This window comes from Clupea harengus, chromosome 6, assembly GCF_900700415.2.
Source record: "Clupea harengus chromosome 6, Ch_v2.0.2, whole genome shotgun sequence".
NCBI classification, from domain to species: domain Eukaryota; kingdom Metazoa; phylum Chordata; class Actinopteri; order Clupeiformes; family Clupeidae; genus Clupea; species Clupea harengus.
Window position 1 is genome coordinate 1,896,275 of NC_045157.1, and position 20,000 is coordinate 1,916,274.

Here is a 20,000-nt window from a genome sequence, read left to right on the forward strand (position 1 = left end):
ATAAGAGGAATGGACAATGGCTATATTTATTACATCTCACTAGAGCAGAGAGGAATGGAGACTCGGGGATGGACTGCACTTTGCTTATTTGTGTTCCTTTCCGTCTCTTTTGAGGACACACACGATCAGGCATACAGATGTACGTGTGTGTGTGTGGACACCTGTGGTCCCTGGTTCTGACTGGCCTGTATTGAGCCCTGGTTTTACATTTACATTACATTTACATTTAGTCATTTAGCAGACGCTTTTGTCCAAAGCGACTTACAAGGGAGAGAATAGTCAAGCCACGAGCAATAGAACCTGGTGTAACAATAGATACTACTTTACATAAGAAATATAACAAAATGAAATAAAAAACAAAATGAAGTGCAGAAATGTAACTGCTGTAATTGCAAGTTACGCACTAGTCGAAGTGCCAGTTAGGACGGGAAGTGCTCTCTGAAGAGTTGGGTCTTCAAAAGCTTCTTAAAGGTAGAGAGGGACGCGCCTGCTCTGGTAGTGCTAGGCAGTTCATTCCACCAACGTGGAACTACACCTGTTTTGTTTGAGACTGCAGTCAAACACACCTGTGGTCCCTGGTTCTGACAGGCCTGTATTGAGGTGTTGTTCTGGTTCTGACGGGCCTGTATTGAGCCCTGGTTCTGACGGGCCTGTATTGAGCCCTGGTTCTGGTTCTGACGGGCCTGTATTGAGACCTGGTTCTGGTCCTGACGGGCCTGTATTGAGACCTGGTTCTGGTGTTCTGACGGGCCTGTATTGAGTGCTGGTTCTGGTGTTCTGACGGGCCTGTATTGGTCCCTGGTTCTGACGGGCCTGTATTGAGTGCTGGTTCTGGTGTTCTGACGGGCCTGTATTGAGCCCTGGTTCTGGTTCTGACGGGCCTGTATTGAGACCTGGTTCTGGTGTTCTGACGAGCCTGTATTGAGGTCTGGTTCTGGTTGTGACGGGCCTGTATTGAGTGCTGGTTTTGTTTGAGACTGCAGGTAAACACACCTCTGAGGGCCACTTCAGATTCACTCAGTCTGAAGTAACTAAGCCACCACACTAAGCTTGTTTCTATTAACACAGTGCAAATATATATGTGTGTGTGTGTGTGTGTGTGTGTGTGTGTGTGTGTGTGTGTGTGTGCCATTGTGTTTGTGTGACAGATAGGAAAAGGACTTGTTGGAATCAACTGATACGTAGCAGCCCAACATATTGAAATCGTCCCGTTACACAAACCAGCACGAGATGGGTTTCCCCCTACAAACCAGCACCCCCTCCAATCAGCCCACTCCTCCACAGTAAAACATGTTGTTGTGAGTCCCCCTCCACCCACTTCCTGACAGCCGTAGGTACCTGTGGGGGGGGGGGGCTGATGTGACCCCCCCACTTTGGGGCTCTTAACCGCGATGCCGTTGCCGAGACAAGAGAGCCTCGCGCAAAACAATTACATTACCGCCAAGTGCTGCCAAAACATTGATTAGCTTTAGTGCTTCTCTCGTTCTCGTTGTCCTGTTTTCCCGTCTTGTAAACGGGATTCATGAAGACAGGGTTGTAAACTCTAATCTTGATTAAAGTGTCTCTTTTTCCTCCCTGTGCTGTTTGTTTTTTTTGTAATGAGCGCGGAAAAGCTGAACGCTGAGGTTTACCCTTGTCATGACTAGACACTTCAAAAACAGTTTTTTTGATGACAGTAAGCACAGCTCTGTGCTCTGTGCTCTTCATGCATACTTAAGTATGTGTGTGTGTGTGTGTGTGTGTGTGTGTGTGTGTGTGTGTGTGTGTGTGTGTGTGTGTGTGTGTGTGTGTGTGTGTGTGTGTGCATACTGAAGTATGATGCCGCTGCCATCGTCCTCCTTTACAATAAGATGTTCAAGAGAGTAAATTGTCAGCTTACAGCACCTGCTGGTAGAATGCGTTTCATTTTTATTTTTTTTACAATGATGAGAAATAATGGGGCATTTTGAAAGGCAGACATTTCGTCTCATCTCAGCTCATCTACCACAGTTTTTGTCACTGGAGATTGTCTGCCAGGCTATAGGTAATATTTGTGATGGCAAATGAGTCTCTACATACCAAGGACAAATGAATGTCTTCCTATACGGACATGTCTGAAGGCTGATGTTTGTGTGTGTGTGTGTGTGTGTGTGTGTGTGTGTGTGTGTGTATGTGTGTGTGTGTGTGTGTATGTCACTCAGCATCACTTCTCATGGTCTGTCAGTCCTGTCAGCACAGATGCTCTGTAACACCACACAGATTAAGCAGTAGGTTGAGTGGGAACTGGGCAGAACAATGAATCCAGATGTTGATTGAATGCAACTGCTAGTTGCAAAAAAACAGAAAATGGCACATCAGAAAATATAGTCCTTTGCAGAGCTAATGAGACAGTATACAGCATGTCTGGCACTCTGAGATTCTTTTGAATGAAGAGTGCATTACAAATCAAATAAATTATTATTATTATTATGTCACTGGTGCTTGTCAGTACTTTATTGGGGTGCTTAAACCCGTCTGAGGGTGTAAACATTCTGTAGCAGATCAATGCTGATGCAGCACTGGAGTTCTCATTTCATTCAATTCAATTCAATTCAATTCAACTTTATTTCGCCATGTATACAGATACTAGGAATTTTTGGGGGTATTCTCCATGCAGGCTATAGCATCACAAATAGAACAACAAGACAACACAGAACAACAATACAAGGACAGATAGTACCAGTATGAGCAAAATAATAAATAAGAATGCAATAATAATAATGTTAAATAAAGTTAAATAAAGTGCTATAAAGTTTGTGTGTGAGAGCTTTTTAGGAGGGCTATTGCTTGGGGGAAAAAACTGTTGAGGTGACGTGATGTTTTGGTCATGATGGCCCTGTATCGCTGTCCAGTGGGGAAAACGGTTAAAGAGACTGTTGGCAGGATGTGAGGGGTCTGCCGTGATCTTCCATACTGACCTCTTAGCTATTATTCCAGGCCTTGCAACACCAAGCCCCCTGTATGAAGGCAAGCAGGTTAAAGTAGCCTGTTAGTGAGTGGCGTGCAGCGTGATGCCGTTGTTTTTGCTCGTGATCTTAACCTCTCTCTCAGCGTGATGGCGTTGTTTTTGCTCATGATCTTAACCTCTCTCTCTCTCCTGACAGGCACCTCGGTCACCAAGGTAACAGCAACAGATGCGGATGACCCGGTGTACGGCAACAGTGCCAGGCTCGTCTACAGCATCCTGCAGGGGCAGCCTTATTTTTCCATCGACCCAAACACCGGTGAGTGGGTTGCCGTAGAAACAATCTCTCACTTGCAGTCCAGACAGATATTACACCCCGGCACAGCACACCACTCAACACAGAAAAAAGTGATTCATTATTAATACACATCTTTTTTTTTTCTTTCTTGTCTACCCACTTTACCTCTCTCTCTCTCTCTCTCTCGCGCGTTCTCTGTCTTTATCTCCCTCCTTCTTTCCCTCTATCTCTGCCTCTCTCCCTCTATCTCTTGCTCCCCCTCTCTCTCTGGTGTATAGAGTTATTGGCACAGGGAAACAGCTGTTGAATGAGGATTCACACGTTATTCAGCAGCTGTATGAAATCTACAGCCCCAGTATGTCAGCTAAAAGTTCCTGATAAGGGAACATGTTAATTAGAACTTAAGCATAGTCAAGGCAGAAAGACACAGCACACACATGTGTCTGTGATTACAATGACAGGGATGTCTTCAAAATGTAATCTGTCGCCAACCACACTCGCAACCTTGACATTGTTTTCTTTTTTATTGTTGTTGTTTTTGTTTCATTCTCCCTAATTGCATTTCTAGCCGACTTGTGAACAGTGACTGTAAGCAACATGATTAAATAATGGTGAAATTACATTAATAAGCAATGGCATGGAAATGAACAGCTCATAAATTAGAGGGGGGAAAAAATAACAACAGACAATAAACAAGTCGGCGTGCGTCTTTCCCAAAATCGTATGTGCATATTGCATGAATGCCGTTGGTAATTTGCATCTAGCGTCTGGGACAAACACTCTCTGGACCCGTGCATTTCAATGGCACCTGGTCATCTGAGGATCGGAATGCAAATATATAACGTGGAGAGACGGGGACAAAAAAGCCAGAGCGGAGGAGACGGGGCGTGCCTGTTCCCCGCCGTGATTACGGAGCGCGCACGCAGATGACTTTCTCTAGTGAGCCAGATGTTTTAATGAATGTTAATGAAAAATAAAAGGTGATGGGGAAAACAACCATTACAATCCATTTGACACATCCAGCGCTGTGTTGCAAAGGATACGCATTTGATGAATAAGTAAACATTATGCTCCAGTTCATCACTTAGTTTATAATGGATGCTGCCGAAGACAAAAACAAAGCACTATATCCACGGCAAATGAATGTTCGTCCCTCCCCCTAGTTTCGAATGATTATGAAATCATTTAAATTGCTAACAATCAAGCGTGACACGAGATATGAGACGATGGAAAAGGAAGGCAGACAGGTGGCATAAGCGGCAGTTACCTCAGACATTTTGTTGTGTTTTCTCACTTCAGGTTACCTCACACAGACATTTTGTTGTGTTTTCTCACTTCAGGTTACCTCGCACGTCAGACATTTTGTCGTGTTTTCTCACTTTAGGTTACCTCGCACTTCAGACATTTTGTTGTGTTTCTCACTTTAGGTTGTTGTTGAACTGCTTTTTTTTAACATGTCCGATCAAATGTGTCCCCCTCTATGTCCAATGTCAATCAGACCAAAGAGAGATGCTCCCTGGCAACTCTACAGGTGCTTTTGTTACCGAAGTTAGTCATCTTCTTTTCCTCTGCACTGTATGGGTTATTCCCCTTACCACCTGTGTGGGCTAAAACACTTTGCCCTCAATTTATCAGGGTGCCACAAGATCTGGCCACACAAGAGCAACCAGCAGAGCACCAGAGCGCCACCTTCTCACCAACCATTAATGGACACCCTGTAGCTCGCTCGGCGTGACCTCAAAAAGCCAGTTCTAGGGTGATGGAGATGCTCTGCTGCAGCACGCTTTCAAATCAACTCAAGAGGGAGACGCTGCAGAGAGTGGAACAGCGGGCCCCATTAAGAGGGAGAGGGCCAATATCACACAAAAAGTGAATTATTGATAAACAGGGGCCACACAGCTGGGGCTAGAGAGAGAGAGAGAGTGATGAAATGAACACAGGGTTTCTGAAGAGTATTTTTTTTCCCACTAAATTGTTATTGTCGCATGACCTTTACAAACACCCCCTCCACACCCCACACCCAAACACACACACACACACACACACACACACACACACACAGACACTATTTTTCTTCCTTTCTTCCTTATTTCTTGCTTTTACAATTATGATAAAAAACTAGAGATGCATTTTCCGCAAGAAAAAAAAAGAAAAAAACAGGTGGAATAACAAAGAGAAGCAGACTCAAGAAGAATACTTAAGAAGAATACTTAAGAAGAATACTACGTTACGCAATGACACTAGTCAAACTTAATAAGAGCAATTACCCAGCATTGCAAATCACAATGATTCAACAATCACACTAAATATTAGGACATTTCGCATGCTGAAAATGGCCAGGTGCCTCTCAACAATGTGTCCCTTCATGTGGCCGACTTGGTTTAGCTTTGATGATCAGACAGGCTTGCATTCACACACACACACACACACACACACACACACACACACACACACACACACACACACACACACACACACACACACACACACACACACACACACTTGCAGGCTTGCATTCACACACACACACACAGACACACACACACACACACACACAGACACACACACACACACACACACACACACACTTGCAGGCTTGCATTCACACACACACACACAGACACACACACACACACACACACACACACACACACACACACTCACACACTTGCAGGCTTGCATTCAGTGAGTGGATTATCCACAGCTGGCAGTGAGATTTGTATATTCCGCACCGTGCCACTCCAGTCAATAAGGTCCATCCTGCATACAATATTTAAGATTATACAAGACAGACAGCATCATTCACATTCACTCAGAATACAAATGACTCTCGGCAGCGCTGGAGCACTGAGCCAAACAAACAAACAAACAAACAAGCAAGCTGATTTGCAATGCCAGCTCACAGTACCAGAGTGGGGGGAAAGGAAGATGCCCAGGCTCCAAGTAGGATCTACCCTCTGAGTTTAGGATCCAAGTAGGATCTACCCTCTGAGTTTAGGATCCAAGTAGGATCTGCCCTCTGAGTTTAGGATCCAAGTAGGATCTGCCCTCTGAGTTTCGTTCAAGCATTTTGGAAACTGGAGCTCCAAACATGACCCAAAATAACATGAGGCGACACAGATCTAAACACAAGCTTTTATTTCCTGCTACGGATTTCAACTGTTTTGTGTCTTACATAGTATGACAATGCTAACTGATGTTTAGATTATCTGACAAATGTGTACATTTAGACATTTTCAGTGTTGTGGTAAGTAGTGGCATCCAGTCTGTGTTGGACCCACAGTGTATAGATGACATATATGTTCAAATATGACAAATGACATCGTTTTCCTTTTTCAGCAACCATTGGTATCGCGCTGCCAGGAATGGACCGGGAGATTCGCGACGAGTACATGGTTGTCATTCAGGCCAAAGATATGGGTGGTCACATGGGGGGACTGTCAGGAACGACGACCGTCACCGTCAGACTGACAGACGTCAACGACAACCCGCCCAAGTTTGCCAAGAGTGGGTAGCACCTAGCGCCTCCTTTTGATAATGATCCAATTGAATTTTTTTTATTTTAATATTTAATTTTCTAGAAAATTCTTGGCCAATTGCACATTGGCCGTGTGTATAAGTGCAAGTGCATATTTCAGACTTGCTGTGTGTGTGTGTTCCAAAAAGGTCAAAGGTCAAACGCTTCCACATCTGATGCTTGACAGATTGCTGTCCTCCTACTTTGCAGATTTCTATGATTTCATCTTCTCCGAGAGCCTGGGTTTGGGAAAAGCAGGGGGGAGAGTCAAGGCAACCGACAAAGACATCGGTGAGAACGCCAAATCCATCTACACCATCGTCGCTGGCAACGAGAAGGGCGTCTTCGAGATAACCACGGACAGCCAGACCCAGGAGGGTGTCATCGTGTTAAAGAAGGTGAGATATATGCTACATATCCTAGCTGTCAACAGACATCAAGCATGTTTAGAGCAAAGCATCTGAATCATTAAAAATACCCTGTAATATAATGGACGGACATGTTATGACATCTTACTAACACTAATCCTATTGAGACCATCCAATTATCTTTTATAATGTCATTCTAGGAATTGAGAGGTTTTTTTGCAATAGCAACTACACTGAATAGGTTTTCTATTACTACATGCTGTACGATGTATACCAGCCCCATTATCATAGGGGGATTTTGAAAAGAGCAACAGAAATGGCTTGGTTGATCTTCCCCGTTTTGTTGTGTATATTCCAAGGTTACATTTAGCAATTTACAATATCGCTACAGTGGCCTGAACTGCAGAGCCGCCACTCTACTCTCACCACCCCCAATGACAAATGAAGCTGTTTCCCCTCAGTCGGTGCAGTGTATTAGCTCTCTCCTTGAAGACGCTGGGAGAACTTGTCTGCCTACAAATTGGCTCTTAGTAACCAAAGCTGGCCTTCCAGAGGAGAGAGAACATGTATCCCCTCCGACTCACCTGCACTTGGTCCTCACCCGAGCGAGAGAGCGGGAGAGGCGGGAGGTAATTTGCATATGAAGAAGCCATTGTATGCAAATCACAAGGGGCTCTTCATTCTGATGGAGGGAAATGGGCCACTTGTATCTCCCAAGGACATCTGTATCGGCGAATGCATGCATGTGAGAGCACGCATGCTGCTGCATTCATGCGCACGTATAGAAGTTCTGCTGCGGTTGTGCTGGGTCGCACGGATGACCAGATGGGGAGAATGAAGGGGGACATCAAGGGAGAGAGACGCTTGATTTCAACAATGACCATGGTCATAATGAGAAGAGGAAGTGAGTGGCAGTGGCCATTTTGTGCCAAGACTTCATCCTCTGTAAGGAATAATGTACAAATGAATAAATACATTAGGACATTTGGTTTTCTATGGCAACTGCATGAGAAAAATAGAGACGTGTACTTTATTACAAAAGCTTTATGGAAGCAATATAAGAACAAAGGCAAGTCATCTGCTCATGTTTTCCCAGTGTCTCTCTGGCTAGAATACAGCGTTATTTTCCTAGTGTTTCTCGTTCTAGAATACAGTGTTATTTTCCTAGTGTCTCTCTGGCTAGAATACGGTGTTATTTTCTTAGTGTCTTTCTTGCTAGAATACAGTGTTATTTTCTTAGTGTCTTTCTTGCTAGAATACGGTGTTATTTTCTTAGTGTCTTTCTTGCTAGAATACAGTGTTATTTTCTTAGTGTCTTTCTTGCTAGAATACGGTGTTATTTTCCTAGTGTCTCTCGTTCTAAAATACAGCGCTATTTTCTCAGTCTTTCTCTGGCTAGAATACAGTGCTGTTTCTCCAGTGTCTCCCGTGTTGTTTGGTTGGTGTGCACCGCATCCTTGCCACTGTGGAGCCTCTGGCATGGAGGAGTCCGTCGCCTGAATCGCTAATAGCGTGATGGATGGCTTTGCATTAGAACAGCACTCCCCTCACCTCTCCACACGTCCACACGGGGCCAAGTTCAAGGGAGATGAGCACGGCTCCAGAGATTCACAAGCCCGATTTTTTCTCCCTCTTTAAGCATCTGTCACAGAGCGGCACGATCACGTGGCTCGATCACAAAAGCACCATTCTGCACGGGGCCCGTTCATCACGCCGAGGAAAACAAACAATTAAATGAAGCGATTTAAACAAAGCTTGCTCTCTCCGTCTCTCTCCTTGTTTCTCTCTATTCTCTTTCTGCCTCCATTTCTCTCTATCTATCTTCCTCTCTCTCTCTCTATCTCTCTTTCTCTCTCTCTTTCTCTCTCTCTCTCTTTCTTTTTCTCTTTTTTTTTCTCTCTCTCTCTCTCTCTCTCTTTCTCTCTCCGTCTGTCCTTTTCAACACTCTATCACACACGCCAGACATAAATCCACATGCAAATAAATACTCCCTCCAAAACCGCTGTCAGCAATTGAGGGCAAATTATTAAAGATCCTTTGCGGCAAGGTTAAAAATATTGATCTAAAGAGGACTAGAGAGGCATGGAGTGGGAAGTGTTTTTGTTGTTGTGGGGTGTAAGCTTTTTATCTCACACCCCTCAGGCCTTTTGAGGAGGGGGAGGGCAGGGGGGGAAGGGGGAGGGATGTTCCACTTCCCCCCAACAGCCGGCACTCGTCTTTTGAAGTCTCAGGAAATAAAATAAAAAACATGCCCTGTTGTTTACATGAACATCCTGTGTCACTCAGCCCACAGAATTTGGCACTTCTGCGGTCGTCGCTGAGAGGTATGGATGTGGAGAAAATGACAGAAGAAAAAGTTGTCACTTACCCCCCCAACACCCCCCCCTCCCCCTCCCCTGCACGCCTGCACATCAAAATAGTTTGCACCCGCAGCCAGACACTCAAGCTTCGAATGCCTGCCCCCGATATGAATGCCAAATGGCATGGATTGGAGAGGCTCGAGAGCAGCCATATTTAGCAAGAGCTGAGTGATGAGCGGGCCAGCTGTAGCAGAGAGGGCCAGAACAGACATGACTGAAAGTGTGTGTGTGGGGGTCAAAGGGGAACGCATAAGTAGCTCAGAGAATGGGAGTGTTGACATTTTTTTTTCAAAATGGAGGAGTTCTGAGCGAACATTGCCCAAGAAGTGCTTTTTGAAGCGTTTACACAGTGCTGAAGTGCTCGCGTGAAGGAGCCCTCAGACTGCTAATCGAAAAATATAAAAACGCTATTCCCACCTTCTCCACCTCTAGATTTGGGTTTAAAGAGGAAAGGAGAACAAAAGTGCTGCAGAGAAACCATCTCACTATGTTCCTTCTAAAGTGCTAAAAAAGCATAAAAGTTGAGGAAAACTTAGTTTGATAAGTTCCGTTTTAGGAACATAGTCCTACATTTTCAGCAGTTGCAGCACTATATACTATATATACTATTGCAGCCTTAGACAGAGTCTTCATAATGCACTTAAGTAGACATTAACTGTTAAAGCCTCCTTGTAGTGGCATGGCAATCCAAATATATGTTTTTTGTTTCTACAACCCTTTTTGTCCGCTCACTAAAGCCAAGCCCAGGCAGGCAGAGAGAAGCGTTTAGAAACGAAAGCACTCCGAAGAGCTTCCTCTTCCTCGACCGCGCCGGCTGGGGCTGGAGGGGCTCTCTCTGTTCCCGGTGCCCCTGATGCCAACCCCAGCTGACTTCAAAGGCCCCTCGTCGGTACGCACTCTCCAGCTGCTCCATGCCCACGGCCCTCTCTGCCCCCTCTGCCCTCGGCACCCGGCCAGCAGCCCGTGCCAGGACCTGGCCGAGGGGAACAGATTTATTTTTTAATTCTTTTTTTTTTTTTGTTTAAACATGGGGATGTGTACTTTTCCCCCCCGCTCCCACCTCCAATTCCCAACACAAGCCCACCACCTTCCCCGCAGCAGTGAAGGCCCCGGTTTTAGTTTAGCCCATAAATAATAGTTAGCGAGCTCCGAGGTTCTCCGCGGTGACTTGATCCCATTATTCTCCTTGTGAAGCAGCAGCCGGGGGTGACTCCAAACATGGGCATGGCTGGACTGGGATGACCAGTGAGAGTAAAAAGTGTGACATTTTTATACCTTACAAATCGAAAGAGACGAGGAGAGCATGAAAGTCCATGGACTTGTTTTAAATCTAGCTCTCCAGTCTCCAAAGAGGGAAGAGGTGTGTGCTGCGTGTGTGTGTGTGTGTGTGCGTGCCTGCGTGCGTGCGTGCGGGCGTGCGTGCAGGCGTGCGTGCGTGTGTCTATGGAGGGGGGGGGGGGGGGGGGGGGGGGGGGGGGGGGGGGGTGGTATTGTCAGAATAATTGCATGGGCAGGTCTTCCAAGCCTCGTTACTGCTTTGTGGAATATTTGTGGCCTGAAGTGTTGAAATCCAAACCTCTGTTTAACACTCATCGGGGGAAATCTGAAATAGCTGTCCAGCTCTGGGATTTACACATTTTCTTTATCTGATAGCTCAATAAGTCCTCCCCCTCATCTGTTTATCGCCGGCGAGAAGACTGTTATTGTCATGTTTTCCTGGGCCTGCATAATTATATTTTGAGGGAGCACAAACATACAAATTATTATAATTTTTTTTCATGAAAGAAATAGAAACGCTATGATTTTATTAGATTAACCTTATTTGCAGCCACGGTGTAATCCACAACAGATGCCGTGTCTGACAACAAATTCATTAAACCCATATTGCTCCAGGTGAGAGTTTGGTTATTGCCAATAAATAAGGCCTTTGTCTCTTTTCCTCGTTATGCTTTTGCTTCTGTTTCATGTCCACGGTCATGTTTTTATATTGACCGAGGATTCGAGATGGCACTATTGCTTTGAGAGTTGCAAGCCCTTCCACAATTTCATCCATCAACATTAGGCTCATTTGTTCTCACTGCTATGGTCATTAGTGAGACACATTTGTCTTCGTCACTGTCTGCAGCCCCTGGACTTTGAGACCCAAAAGCACTATAATCTGACGGTGGAAGCGACCAATGTGCGTTACGGACCTACCGGACCTTTCAAGGACACCACCACCGTCCGGATCGCTGTGGAGGACGCAGACGAGGCGCCCATCTTTACGCGGCCCGTGTATATGATGGACGTGAAGGAGAACGCCCCCATCAACACCGTAATTGGATCAGTGACTGCCCGCGACCCCGATTCAGCCAGCAGTTCCATCAGGTAGGAACTTTATTTTTTTTCTCGCGCGGTTCCTGGCACACAATGTGTGTTTCACGCATAGAATCTGTTGTTGGAAATATGTAACATGTTTTTTTTTTTTTTTTTTATCCAACATTTTGTTTTGCATTTCATTTCTTCACTGTGCCTTGGACCGTATCAGTGGCCTTGGTCAGTTGTTGTGAATGGTCTTACGAAAACGAAAGAAAGAAAAAGAAGAGTGTTGTAGTGCTGTAAGACTTCTCTCTGGACATTTTAAGACGCCTTTGAGTGGTGTGACTCCTTCCTGGAAATGTCACCTTGGAACCGTGTGGAAGGTTGTACAGGCAATTTTCTTCCGTCTGGACCAGCATGTCATGAACTCCTAGGTGACATGTGCTGGACCAGGGACGACACTCAACAGGTGGTGTAATTACTGGAGAATGAAGGGCCTCAGAGTGGTGGTGTCTCATACACCAGAGGCCATTTTGATTGTGGATTTTTTTTCATAGTCTTTTCCTTCCCTCCTTCCTGTTCTTCTTCTTTTTCTTCCTCTGTTTATTACTCATTGTGAAGTAATAACACAATACACATCCTCCCCTTCATGAAGTGTCCAAAAAATAGATCATTTTCCATGTTCTCTTTTTCCCCTGCGTTGGCTGCTGCTCTGTGTGCAATAATCAGTGTCACACATCATTTGTGAGTGTGTGTGAGGGAGGATGCGAGTGTGTGTGAGGGCGTCTGCGAGTGTGTGTGTGTGAGGGCGTCTGCGAGTGTGTGTGTGTGAGGGCGTCTGCGAGTGTGTGTGAGGGCGTCTGCGAGTGTGTGTGAGGGCGTCTGGGAGTGTGACTTAAACCGCCATCATGAACTCAGCAGCCTCTGCAGCTCCATGTACGAGACGAAGTCAGAGCTTGTCTTCCTCATTGTAAAGAGGCGTCAGGATACAATTGTTTCCTTTCTCTTTTCAGGGAAGAAAAATGACCTAATAATTCCCCTTGACTTCAGCGAGGCATCCCCTGCATTTTAAAGTCTCTACAATTGAAGAGAAAAATCCCCCCCCCCCCCCCTCTCTATTCGTTCTCACATCTCCAGTAAATAGATAAATAGATACCCATAGGTACATTTTAGTTCTTGAAGATGGATCTTTGATCGCTCACGAGACCTAGATGTGATCTCATTACCGTTTCAATTATGGATCAGATTTTTCTCCCATAAATTCCTCAGGAGAAACAGTTTGAGACAGAAATGAGATGAGGCACTGAAAATCTAACATTACTGACAAAACAAAACACTCCCAGCTACCCCTCTCACACAACAGCTTAGTCCTTGAGTCGTTAAATGTGTGCCACATCTCCAAACACCAATGCTGTGTTGAGAGAGAAACAGAGGAGGTGATGTTGAGATGCTTAAACATTTAGCGATGATTTGTGACCCTGTTGAGATCTCTCTCTTAAGAGCATAAGATAAATCTGAAAAGCAAGAGATGTAAGCCTAAATCTTACTTATAATCTCATTGTTGTCTGGGAGACAATAAGGAGATCTCTTTCTAGATGTTCTTGTCTCATAGATATATAGATTCATTGATTGATTGATTGATTGATGCATTTCTATATAGAATACTTTCCAATAGACAGTCTTTCATGCACTGCAATGCACACCTTTAATTTCACTTCAATGCACACCTTTAATTTCATTGGAATGCTGATGAAGTGCTGAATTTTTACGGCATGCTTTTTATGTCATTTAATTCCCGCCTTGAATGGCCCTTTCTTTATCTCTTTCTAACATGACCGTGTTGACTGTAAATAAGTCAAACATGTGTAGTCAGGAAACGTGCAGAAACAAGGTTAAGGAGGATTTGAGTTCGCTGTACAATACATGTGTCAGGGAATGAAAAGTCAAACTGGCACACAAAATGCCCCCTTAGTATATATGTGGTCATCTGTCTTTCTTTCTTTCTTTCTCTCTTTCTTATTACTTCTAAAAAACATCTTTTGGACACGACGACACATTGGCCGTCCATGGAGCGGCAGCAGCGGCAGCGGCAGCACAAACAGACTATAGTGCATCTGTGACCCTCCCCATGGAAAAGGCGACCTAATTAAAAGGGAAAGAAACAGTGAGAGGGACATAGAGGGATAGGCGCGCACGTCTGCGCCTTAGGCTCTGCTATTCCCCTGCACCCCACCACCACCACCACCTAATCAAATAGAACAATTGCATCGCACATTTAATTGCAACACAATTGCCCCTGACCTCTTTAAAGGCATACCGGTCTCCTTGTGTGTAAAAGAAGAGTGTTGGTCGCTTAAGTGGACGCTAAAAATGCTGCGATCAAAACAATGGCAACGCAGTGAATGGACTTGTGTTGTGAAGTGAGTCAACGGCCACTCACGGCCAAAACCTGCAGTGTTTCTCTCCATGTTGCACGTATAATCGCAGATTGTATTTATTTGTTTCTTTCGTCTGTTTATCCGAGGTTTTTTTTTTTTGTTTTGTTTTGTTGTTATTTTGGTTGTTCCCCTTCCTCTCTCTTCCTCCCCCTTAACATTAGTCTGTCAGTTTGATTGACACGTAGCAGAACATTTCAGGCTCTGTCTCCCTCCTCTCCGTGAAGTTGTCAGAGTCTGACGGAAATCCACTCAGTCTCCCAACGACCAGTCCCTGGTGGCCTCTGCTGCCTGTCTGCCTGTCTGCCTGTCTTTTAAATGCCACGCTACTGCGGAGCACTCCTCCTGGACTGCAACATCCGCTCGTCTCAGGAGTTAGGCCGTTTCATCGAGGGGGAAAAAAAGAGAGAAATAAAAAAAACATACAAAATAAAAAGATGACATGGCTTCAGCCATAGTTACCTTCCTTTACATTCATACTCTTGCGGGAGATAACAGTCTGTTAGTTATTTGTGCACAGTCTTTCATTTACATATAAATTTAGCAGACGCTTTTATCCAAAGCGACTTACATATGTGCGACTTACAATGTATACACATTTTACATTTACACTGATGGCACACTGCACATCAGGAGCAATTAGGGGTTCAGTGTCTTGCTCAAGGACGCTTCGACAGGGAATCGAACTAGCGACCTTCTGATTACTAAACGACTTCTCTACCTCCTGTACCAGTGTCTTTCCTGGTTCAGTGTTCTATTCTTGGAGGAAGTCTCATTCTCATTGTTTTATGTTTCCTTTCCCTTCTAACAAGACACCAGGGAAACCAGTAAGGTTGAGTAGATGGACAGTTACAAGGTCACAGTCTAATGTTTTTTAAGGTAGAGGCAACCAAGCCAGTATCCAGTCCAGCACATCAATAGAAGTCCAGCAAGTACTCGCAGTGTCTGTGTCTGTGTCTGTGTTTAGGTTTGGGTTTGGGTCTGGGTTTGGGTTTGGGTTTGCCAGGACTATATTTATGCAGAAGGTTGTAATACACACCTCCAACACGTCTTACCTGTTACAGACACATATATCCCCCTTTGTGCTTCCACACACCTCCAGCACGTCTCACCTGTTACAGACACACATATCCCCCTGTGTGTTTCCACAAGACCACCAATCAATCTACGATCTGCTTTCCGAGGGGGCACAAAGGTCATAGGTCATGTCCAGAGGGTGCCTTGCCTGGAGGTCACTAGGGTCACCAGGGTCGGGTGCCTTGCCTGGGGGTCACTATAGGCTGGGGACAAGGGCAGGGTCAGGTCAGAGTCAGGGGTAAGGGGATTGTGTGTAGTTAACAGTCAGACGGACCTATGCCACACCTACACCTATGCCACACCTACACTATGCCACACCTACACCTATGCCACACCTACACCTATGCCACACCTACACTATGCCACACCTACACTATGCCACACCTACACTATGCCACACCCACACCTATGCCACACCTACACCTATGACACACCTACACTATGCCACACCTACACTATGCCACACCAGATAATTTACATTTACATTTAGTCATTTAGCAGACGCTTTTGTCCAAAGCGACGTACAAGGGAGAGAATATTCAAGCTACGAGCAATAGAACCTGGTGTAACAATAAATAAATACTACTTTACATAAGACATATAAAAAAATGAAATAAAATAAATAAATAAAATAAAATAAAAGATAATATGCTGCACTGCATCTTGCAATATGTATATTGCACTTGACATTATATTAGATGTACTGGTGTTTTTTGTATCTAATTGTTAGTTGATAATCAATTGATCATGTTCTACTTCATATATATTTGATTTGATATATTAGTGCATATTGTTATACAATGCACTGGGGTGGAGGAGCATATAGTATGGACTAACTTCAGAAGAACATAGTCACTAAACTGCTATATGGACATTTAATTAAAGTGGGACCAGCGTATTTCATGTTAACACTAAAGCTGAAATAGCCTTTGTAGCCCATTTACCACAACCTTGCAGACTATTTTGTGTAGTACAGTAGTACACCTCACCTGAGGAACAAAGTGTGTTGACTAACCCCGAGGAGTGGGTATGAGGAGGAGGAGGAGGAGGAGGAGTGGGTATGGGGAGGAGGAGGAGGAGTGGGTATGGCTCCAGGAGGAGGAGGAGGAGGAGTGGGTATGGCTCCAGGAGGAGGAGGAGGAGGAGTGGGTATGGCTCCAGGAGGAGGAGGAGGAGGAGGAGGAGGAGGAGGAGTGGGTATGGCTCCAGGAGGAGGAGGAGGAGTGGGTATGGGGAGGAGGAGGAGGAGTGGGTATGAGGAGGAGGAGGAGGAGGAGTGGGTATGAGGAGGAGGAGGAGGAGGAGTGGGTATGGGGAGGAGGAGGAGGAGGAGTGGGTATGAGGAGGAGGAGGAGGAGGAGTGGGTATGGGGAGGAGGAGGAGGAGGAGTGGGTATGAGGAGGAGGAGGAGGAGGAGTGGGTATGGGGAGGAGGAGGAGGAGGAGTGGGTATGAGGAGGAGGAGGAGGAGGAGGAGGAGGAGGAGGAGGAGTGGGTATGAGGAGGAGGAAGAGGAGGAGTGGGTATGAGGAGGAGGAGGAGGAGTGGGTATGAGGAGGAGGAGGAGGAGTGGGTATGGCTCCAGGAGGAATGCCTCTCATTTAGCAGCCCCAGGGGTTGCCCAGGGGGGGGGTGCCTAGGGGGGGGGGACGACTTGCTCATAACTTGTGTTTGACTTTTTATCCATGGAAAAGGCTGACGCCTCCCCTCCCTTAATGACCTATCAGGGGGAAGAGAACATTAGCGCGTGCTATTTAGAGGCCCGGCCAGCATCCTATCTGCATAAGGGTGTTAAAAAATAGAGCCTTTTAAGGCTGATGGTTCTTTAATGTCCTCCACTGCTCATCCACGAGCCTTAATTAATCCTTAGGTGATCGTTATTGAGTTCCCCCCTGGCTTCAACATATATTAATCTGTGGGAGTTTCCTGATGGATAAAGGATCATTAAATGGTGGACCCACAGGGATTGCCTCAAACTGTTACTTGTGTACCGCGGCTGGCTGCTAGATGACTTTGAAATGGTTGCAGGACAGATCTGCAGGGGGGCGGGGGGGGGGGGGGGACTCTGGGACAGTATAGGTTGTGTGATCTGCAGGGGGGGGGGGGGGCAGTATAGGTTGTGTGATCTGCAGGGGGGTGGGGGGGGGCACTTTGGGACAGTATAGGTTGTGTGATCTGCATCTGCGGGGGGGGGGGGCAGTATAGGTTGTGTGATCTGCACTCTGGGACAGTATATGTTGTGTGCTGAAGTCCTCCCTCTCCTTCTCTCATTTACAGGTATTTTATTGATCGGCATACTGACCTCGAGAGGCAGTTCAATATCAACGCGGACGACGGGAAGATTACTCTTGCCAAACCGCTGGACCGAGAGGCGGACATGTGGCACAATATCACCATCACGGCCACAGAGATCCGTAAGTATAGACTGCATGTTTGGGTTAATTTATATTACGTGTATTTATGTTTATGTTCCATATTTATGAAGTGAACAGAAAATAATGAACCTTTTGTGGATCAGGCTTATTTTATGAAAGTTAATCTACGAGATTGTGTGAGTGAATTATTTATATTTTTTGTTCCTTCCCTTGAGACACCTCATATATGTTTCACTACAGTACATGTACGTGTGTAGCTTAAAAGCAATACTTATTTATAGTCACTTTTTTCTATGGTTCATTTCTTATCAGCTTTGAAGTCTAGACACATTTTCAGGTTTTAACTCAAACTATAAGGTCCTTTGTAATAAAAAAAAAAAAACGGTAGATAAAGTCGACTGAGATAAGTCTAGCTTTCGCTATTGTGTAAATAAGTGAATTCAGGCAGTTATTCCATGGACGTCTGTTATGGGCTCACTTTGCAGTTCAAACAATTACACATATAAATCATGCAGGCGTTAAATATGTTAGTCTGCTGTGTTTTGATTGAATTAAACAGCTCAGTAGTCAAACTTTGTGGAAGCGAAGTTCATGAAGACGTCAGGCAAAACACTGTGAACTCACACTACACTTGTTTACCGCAGCACCGGCATCCATTTCAGATAACGCAACATCTGTGATCCAAGAAACAGACTTGCTTCACAAAATCTGCGAGGCAGAACCATAGGCAGTATAAAAGCATATGTGAGAAAAACCATTTGCATGTTAATTGTGAACGGGGGAGCGTGCCGGGCGATAAAGCTGAAATCCCTAATCGAAGTTTTTGTAGATATCTTTTTTTTTTTGTTGTTCCTTCCTCCCAGCAAACAAAATGTACCTCCCTTGTCACCATAACGTTAGTGTTGGACAACAAGCACATGGTGGCTTCTGTTTTTGGTCTCAAGTCGCAGAGCAGCAAAAGGCAGACACACAGATTCCGATCGCCGGTGGGCAAATTGAAAACACCAACCGTGGACATTCGAGTAGTCTTCTCATGTCTTGTTTTGGGGGTTGTTTTCACCTGGCTTGATACCTTGTGGCAAAGTGTCTGTGACGAGAGATAATGGCGTCATGGCGACCGTGGGAAAGAAAATTTGGCAGCGCAAATAAGGTTGTGTTTACTGTCCCCCATCCGCGTGAAGAGCGGTAACCCTGGGTGACAGAGAGAGGGGAGAGACTGTCTCCTCCTCAACCACGTCCCCTCCCATCCCAACCAGGTGTGACAGAGAGAGGGGAGAGACTGTGTCCTCCGCACTCTCCTCCACACACACACACACACATACACACACACACACACACACACACACACAGACACACACACACACACAGACACACACACACGTCCAAGGGCATAGCAGTGAAATGTGGACCAGTGTTAAAAGCCCAAATGAATACCTTCACCTGCACCTCATAATGCATCTGGTGCGCTGGGTCGCGCCGCCCTTGAGACTGTTCAGCGTGGGCTTATTACGGGCGCCTCCATTCATCGCCATGGCGAGTGCTCCGCGTCACAGACGCACTCCCAACGTCAATATCATTTGGAGTGGCAGCGGAATTTGAAACTGTCTCCAAATGAGCAGATAATTGCTTTTAAAGTTAGTGGTTGGTACACTGATTAAATGACACCATTTACAGGGGTCCTCAGAAGGGAAGGCAAATTGCAACCGATGAATAATAATTGAAAAAAAATAATAAAAACCTAATGTAATTAAAATAGCCCTTTATTGTTTTTTCAGACTTCAGCTGTCACTGTTTCATTAATATTCATTTTTTTTAACATTCATGTATAAAACATGATTCGTGTTCAGGGGGATTTTCAAAAGTGCTTTGAGTGTTAGAGGTAGGTATTTTTTGTTCTTGAAATGCTCTTTTGCATACTTGATATCTGCCAACGCTCAGATTGATGCGCCTGCGTCTCCGTCTGCCCACGACCCCCTGAGATAATACCACAAATGATCATGAAAAAGTACAATCTCCGTGAAATATAACAAATCTGGGTCACTGAATGTACCTGGGATTTGAAACTGCATTTTTTATATGTGTGTTTTTATATGTGTGTTCCTTCTCTTTTTTTTCCTTTTTTCTTTTCTTGTTTCATGCAGCCGCTCTCTCTTTCTTAGGCAACCAGAGCCAGATCTCACGGAGCAGGGTGGCTATTCGAGTCCTGGACATCAACGACAATGCCCCCGAGTTTGCCACCGAGTACGAGGCTTTCCTGTGCGAGAACGGGAGGCCTGGACAGGTAAAGAGGCATCAATCAGTCCGGCCGCTGGGCCATTGGCCCGGGTCCCCTTCCAGAATGCAGCCAGAG

At 45.3% G+C, this 20,000-nt stretch overlaps 1 protein-coding gene across 2 annotated transcripts in view; it reads left to right on the forward strand.

The window, feature by feature from the left end:
- Window positions 1-20,000, forward strand: part of cdh8 (cadherin 8) — a 91,337-nt gene that overhangs the window by 61,847 nt on the left and 9,490 nt on the right. Inside the window, exons 3-8 of one of the 2 annotated variants that reach the window (XM_031568744.2) lie at window positions 3,123-3,242; window positions 6,561-6,728; window positions 6,949-7,136; window positions 11,592-11,833; window positions 17,553-17,689; window positions 19,792-19,931. In XM_031568744.2, the coding sequence (XP_031424604.1) occupies window positions 3,123-3,242; window positions 6,561-6,728; window positions 6,949-7,136; window positions 11,592-11,833; window positions 17,553-17,689; window positions 19,792-19,931 (995 nt within the window). The remainder of the gene's footprint in view (window positions 1-3,122; window positions 3,243-6,560; window positions 6,729-6,948; window positions 7,137-11,591; window positions 11,834-17,552; window positions 17,690-19,791; window positions 19,932-20,000) is intronic. The other variant, XM_012824790.3, reaches the window with a different exon arrangement.